Source organism: Triticum urartu, chromosome 3, assembly GCF_003073215.2.
Source record: "Triticum urartu cultivar G1812 chromosome 3, Tu2.1, whole genome shotgun sequence".
NCBI classification, from domain to species: Eukaryota; Viridiplantae; Streptophyta; class Magnoliopsida; order Poales; family Poaceae; genus Triticum; species Triticum urartu.
Genome location: NC_053024.1, coordinates 169,189,146 through 169,195,465, shown reverse-complemented (window position 1 = coordinate 169,195,465; position 6,320 = coordinate 169,189,146). Strand labels below are relative to the sequence as shown.

General features: G+C 42.1%; 1 protein-coding gene across 4 annotated transcripts; it reads left to right on the top strand.

Annotated features, from left to right (window-relative positions):
- The first annotated feature begins 235 nt into the window (after nucleotides 1-235).
- LOC125543440 (B3 domain-containing protein Os01g0234100-like) lies at nucleotides 236-5,762 on the top strand. 4 transcript variants are annotated; one of them, XM_048706796.1, is made up of 13 exons: nucleotides 236-458; nucleotides 868-1,029; nucleotides 1,615-1,704; nucleotides 1,893-1,982; nucleotides 2,191-2,328; nucleotides 3,099-3,133; nucleotides 3,235-3,358; nucleotides 3,748-3,954; nucleotides 4,125-4,212; nucleotides 4,320-4,373; nucleotides 4,471-4,524; nucleotides 4,629-4,682; nucleotides 4,788-5,762. In XM_048706796.1, the coding sequence occupies exons 1-13, from the start codon at nucleotides 435-437 to the stop codon at nucleotides 5,438-5,440; spliced, it is 1,773 nt and encodes a 590-aa protein (XP_048562753.1). In that variant the 5' UTR covers nucleotides 236-434; the 3' UTR covers nucleotides 5,441-5,762. The 4 variants fall into 4 exon arrangements, with proteins under 4 accessions (XP_048562753.1, XP_048562752.1, XP_048562754.1 ...); XM_048706795.1 differs by having other exon boundaries at nucleotides 2,191-2,340; XM_048706797.1 differs by lacking the exon at nucleotides 4,471-4,524 and having other exon boundaries at nucleotides 2,191-2,340.
- Nucleotides 5,763-6,320: the final 558 nt, after the last annotated feature.

The following is a 6,320-nucleotide window of genomic DNA, read 5'->3' as shown; positions in this document are numbered from 1 at the left end:
CCATTTTTTAATTTAAAATAAAGGTGTTTTGCGAACCTGCCTTGACGAGTGATGAGCTTTTTTCACGGGCTGTTTTGCGTTCCGTTGGAGAAGTTGGGTGGAATGGTAAATGCACTTTTTTTTGACAGGGAAAATGGTAAATGCACTTTCCAAATGTGTACTGGACACTTTTCAAACCGCGCTTGGGTAAAAACCAATCAACCGACATACACGGCGTCATTCAATCACTATAGCCGAACGGTAATCTGTTTCCGCTTTTACCATTTTCTCACACTATTTATTTACCCCAGCCCAGTACTGCTCCTCCCCCGCCTTCCTCCACCCTCCTCCTCTCTGCCGTCTGTGCAGCTCGTCAGTCCTCTCCTCGCCCCCGTTTTTGCCTCAAGCACCCCGACCACAAGGACTCCACGTGCGCCGAGGCGGAGGCGGAAGCGATGTCGATCGATCGGTCCCTCAAGGCAAGTTCATCCCCTCCACTTTATTTGATTCGTGCGGCTGTTGATTTATAGTTGTATTATATTCGCAAAAAAAATTATAGTAGTATTATGTAGTTAGCGGTCGGGGGTTTCTTGATTTCTGGGCGTTCTCTTGAATCTTTGGTTAATGCAGCGCTGCATACCGCAATCTCGTGACATGTGGAGGGCTCATTTTGTTTGATTTCGTCATCCTGTGATAGCTTTGGAGAAAATGATTCTTGGAACATAAAAATAAAGTGTTTGTTGAAGAAAAAAAAAATCTTTCGACCATCCAGCCAGAACAGATTTTGTTTCTCTACGGCCTATTGCTAGATGGGATTAGTAATACAAAAGGATTGGTTGTTGATTATATGTTGAACTTATGTCTCTGTTTTGGTCGGCCTCCTTTCAGAAGAAGAGAGGGAGGCCAGCAGGAGGAGGTTCCCCCTCTGTCAGCAAGAGCGAGCGAGATAAGATGGTCATGGAGCAGAAGATGGCACTGGTGCACCGAAGGCTCGCCTTGCTCGACAGCGAGGGCGACAAGGAAGCTGATGTTGTGCCGACGGCCACAATGGTGAGGTCTTTCAGCTTAAGCTCCACTCAGATTGTTGTCCACTGCAGGTCGACGTAGTCTTTCATATCAGCCATTTCATCAGTTTTTGTTTCTTGAAGCTCGATCCTGGTTCACTTACTATTGCGGAGCTGCCTCTGATAATCTATAATGGACCCTGGGGAGAAAATGTAAATAATAAAACTGTAATGGAGTCTGAAAGTGTCTGTTTAAGCTTCTTTTTTCAGTCTTCACTGCCTCAACAGTACTGTAGCAACTAGTGCTTCCAACACTCTGAGCTTATGCATTCTCTTAGATTATAGCTTTCCTTTTGCGTGAGCTTGACTGCTGACTGCTTGAGTCTGCCATTTAATTGGCTTTTCTTTTGTGGTCCTGAACCTTGATCACACTTATGCGGAACTGCCTCTGTTAAAGTAAAATGAAGCATTTAATAATTTGCTTATGATTTTTCTTCTCATGTTTCATTATCATGGTGAAACCAATATTCGTGACCGTATGCATTCTATGTTATCAGATTATCTGTTTCTTTTTAGCCTTCTCTTAAGATTTTGAATTTTTTCATGGCATGATAATATTTGATGATCGCAGGATGATAGGCTTGCAATTGTTGTTGATCAACAGCCTGTCGTTGTTAATGGCGACGATACAGATGACGAGGATGAATATGTTCCTTTGAGAGTAAGTGAACCATTGGTTGTTGCTTTAAACCTCTTGTATTAATTAGGGAGTAAATTTTGTGTAGATATACTCCATTTGTGGCTCTAGATCCTTGTTTCTTTTCTCTTTCATCTCACAATTTCACGGGATTACAAGTGTTCAGCTTAGTGATCTAACTTTTCTAAGAGTTGGATTCTTCGTTATGTCAGATTGTGCGGCCACGGAGTGTGGACAGTGAGCAAAAAAGGCTGCTTGATGTTTCTCAAACACACAATGCCCAGGATACTGGCACTGCTAAAGTAAGATAAGTCAGCAGTTCCATTCTTGTCTTCATGCACGCGATGTGATCATTATCGTGGGAAATTACAGCTAGTAAACAGTTCTTCCAAAAAAATCATTTATGAGCACATAATGCTTCAGATATTTTGACACCCAAAATTTCACTAATTTTCTTATCTTCAATAATTGCATAAAGTGGTTTAAAGATTTTGGCTGGTTGGGTTTCAGAAGAAGAGAGGGAGGCCTGTCAACGCCAAGATTGACATGGAGCAGAAGTTGAATATGTCAACGCCGGGGCTTGGCTTGGTTGAGAGCGGCGGCAGTAACAGCAGCAAGAGCGACGTAGATGATGATCTTGTGCCGATGGTGAGAACTGTGGTATGATTCCGCATTCCGCCTTTAGGACATTCTTGTTGTTCAAAGCTTGAAAGAAGCACATTGTCATATTTTACATACCTTTTTTTTGTGAACATACATATGTTACACACCTTCATTTAAACAAAATGATGTCATAATTTGGTTTGAGCAGGTCATATGTATGTCACACTTAAGGATTCTGACAACTTGCTAAAAAATTCTTAATGGGCTTAATTTCAGGACACAATATTGAATGTGTTTCTAAACATTTATGAACTCTGCTATGTTTATATGCATTGCTTCCTGTAGTCTATATAACTGTTGGGTTATTAACCTCTACTTTCTTCACTTTCGATTAGTTCAAAACATGCACTAACTATGAACAAGCTTCATATGTTACATACCTTTTTTTTTGTGAACATACATATGTTACACACCTTCATTTCAAAAAATGATGTCATAATTTGGTTTAAGCGGATCGATATGTTTGTCACACTTAACGATTCGGGCGACTAAAAATTCTTAATGGTCAATTTCTGGACACAGTATGGAGTGTGTTTCTAAACATTGATTGACTCTGCTATGTTCATATGCATTGCCTCATGTATTCTATATTACTGTTGTGTTTTTAACCTCCATTTTCTTCACTTTCTATTTAGTTCAAAACATGTACTCCCTCCGTCCCACAAGATAAGATCGTTTTTCAAGCTTGAAAAACGATCTTATCTTGTGGGACGGAGGGAGTACTAACTAACTATGAATAAGCTGTGACTTGACAGGTAGCTGCTGTTAATTGCCAAAAGACATGTGCAAGGTACTTCAAACTTTTTTTCTTTTCTCGAGAGTAAGAAGATGCATTAACAGTTCCTGAAAAGCCTGTCCACTTATGCACTTCAATCTTTGAACAAACTACAGCGTTCAGGGTAACTTTGGGTCTGCTATGGAGAGAGCTGAGGAGGTACTTGTGAAGTTACCAGCCGAACATCCTAGCTTTGTCAAGTATATGCTACATTCACATGTTGTTCATGGTTTTTGGCTGGTAAGTCTATTTATTAGCTATTCACATATTTGTCCAAAGCTGAAGAATTAGGCGATCATTTCTTATGAACAACATGTGAACCCAAGAACCCAAATATCGAAGGGGAGGAAACACCTGCTAAACGAAAATGCAGATTGCCTTTTCTTTTGTATCAGAAGATAATCAAATTACTGAGAAAAAAATGTGCACTGCAAAAGAGTGAACTGCACAACTTAGAGCACGTCGTGGTTTGTGTAATTCAGTTTCATGTAGAGCAATCTCATAAGCTTAGTACATGTGTGGACGCTTCCTGAGTGTCACTTGGTGTACATGGGGATGGGATTAATGAAAACATTTCCTTCTCTTTGTTTTTGCTTCCTCTGCATTTGAATTTTATGTTTGTCTCCCAGGGTCTACCGTCTGACTTCTGCAACAAGCATCTCCCAAAGAAGGACACTGCTATTGTGCTAGAAGATGAGGATGGGCACAACTATGATGCAAAATATCTAGGAGCCAAGCAAGGACTTAGTGCTGGTTGGAGAGGTTTTGCGATTAATCATGGTATCAAGGTCGGAGATGTTGTAGTCTTTCAACTTGTCAGTTCAGCAAAGTTTAAGGCAAGTGTTTCCTGATAATTTTTCAATTGCTTGATCATTCTTTTACACTATTGATTGACAGGCACTACATATGCGCCAGTTACACATTTCTTGAATTGTTCCATGCATGCTCTGTTTGCACTTATCCAATATTAAAAACTCCTCTTGTTTTCTGTACGCTTTTCATTCAGGTCTATATATTAAGAGCGAACAACTTCACTACAACTGATGGAGCACTTGGTCTCCTGTGTCTGGAAGGTGGCAAGGAGAAGATACCGAGTGAGTCAAAGTTCATTGTGTTGATTCTGCACTTGGGAATTTGTTATACATGGATAAGTTAACCATTGAATCTTCTGAATCATTTCTTGTGTTATTATGCAATGCAGAAGAAGAAAGTTCCAATGATGTCAAATCTGAAGCTGGCAAGGAGAACATACCGAGTGAGTCAAATTTCATTGTCTGCACTTGTAAATTTATTATACATGGATAAGTTAACCATTGAATCTTCTGAATCATGTTTTGTGTTATGCAATGCAGAAGAAGAAAGTTCCAATGATGTCAAATCTAAAGCTGGCAAGGAGAAGATACTGAGTGAGTCAAATTTCATTGTGTTGATTCTGTACTTGTGAATTTATTATACATGGATAAGTTAACCATTGAATCTTCTGAATCATGCTTTGTGTTATGCAATGCAGAAGAAGAAAGTTCCAATGATGTCAAATCTGAAGCTGTCAAGGAGAAGATACCGAGTGAGTCAAAGTTCATTGTGTTGATTCTGCACTCGTGAAATTTGTTATACATGGATAAGTTAACCATTGAATCTTCTGAATCATTTTTTCTATTATGCGATGCAGAAGAAGAAAGTTCCATTGATGTCAAATCTGAGGAGAAGCCAAAGGTTGCTCAGAGCGACAGCAGCAACCTAGCCAGTGAGTCAATAACAGATGGCATCAAATTTTCAGACACAGTCATCGATTTCGACAACGTGAAAGATTTCAGCAGCTTCAGCATCGTCGTAGACGGCCTGGTCATCGACTGCGAGTTCCCTGACCACCTGCGCGAGACGTACTACGAGCTGTGCTGTGCCCAGAAGTCGTTCCTTCACAAGGAGCTGCTCAAAGGGCTAAACCTCACACTCGTGGTGGGAGCCATCATGGAGACTATCGACATCGCGGAGGGCATCAGGGCCTGCAAGGCACGCGCTCCTTCCTGCAGGGACTTTGTGGTCTGGAAGAAGAACTTGCAGGCCTTGAAGCTCCTGGGCATGAATGTGGACTTCCTGCTGAAACGCGTCGATGATCTCCTCAGCCTCCCTGCTCGACCCAGAGCCCCTGCTGAGGTAAAACTGGAGCGGGCACGCACCGTCGCGAAAATCAAGGCGGTCGAGTCCAGGATTTCGAGTGTGAAGGACACTCTCGAGGAGATTGACATGGAGATGGAGGAGCTGGAGTCCAGCGTGAAGATAGTGGATGAGATGATGCAGCTGTTAGCGACCGCGCCGTGGTAGCAATGTGCGCGCAGCTTCGGTCTCCGCCGCAGACAATAAATATTTTGGGCGACATGGCCGTTCAGTATACAGAAGATTAGAACTGCATTTTGGCGGCAGTATTTCATTTTTGTTTAAATGCAACTTGAGAGTAGTTATTATCGTGTGCCATCTAGGCACTTCTTGTGCAGCAAACAAACTAGGATGCTGTTTTTTTTTTGGGGTACACATCAAGTGGTGTGACCTATCTCCATCCCATCCCATCCCCCCTGTGTAATTCCGCGGAACTGCACTGTGACAGTGGTGAAATGAAAATGCAAGAGATGCAGTTTGCTTTTGAGTATTTGTTGAGTGCATTTGAATGTGTGTTTCCCTGCGTTTTGCTAGCACGAGTATTGTGCATGCAGCTGCTTTGCTTGTTTTCTTCTTGGTCGCTGCTGATTCGGCTTGTTGAAGCTCCGACACCGTTTGCCTCGCCTGCACCTGCACCTGCAGCACGCATGAATAAAATGGTAACTCCAAGACGATGGAGGTTCAAGAGGGCGGGATTAGGAGAGAACTACATCATCTACGTGATCAGCCAACTTTGACGTGAATGGCAGGAGCTCTGCCTTTGCATTATAGTAGAAAAGAGTTGTTACACATTACTCATTACATCTCTGACCAACTGGCCATATCATGTAGGTAAAAAACCTCAGTCTAGTGTCACTCTAGCGTCTCTCACGTGCTGTCCCCTATTCATGGCTAATTTGACCATGTTTACCTCATCAGAAATTGATGCGGCCAACTCTAGCGGACCCATTTCTTTGTGCTCGAAGATCCTTCTGTTCCTCTCCTTCCATAAATTCCACACTATGTAAGCTGCCAGCGCCATTTCCTCTTTGTTTCGGTCCTTCGATCC

Coding starts and splice junctions, on each gene's coding strand:
- LOC125543440 (XM_048706795.1), top strand. CDS start 435: ATGTCGATCGATCGGTCCCTCAAG. Junction 1,983..2,190: donor AGGATACTGGCACTGCTAAA/GTAAGATAAGTC, acceptor GTTGGGTTTCAG/AAGAAGAGAGGGAGGCCTGT. Junction 3,359..3,747: donor TTGTTCATGGTTTTTGGCTG/GTAAGTCTATTT, acceptor TTTGTCTCCCAG/GGTCTACCGTCTGACTTCTG.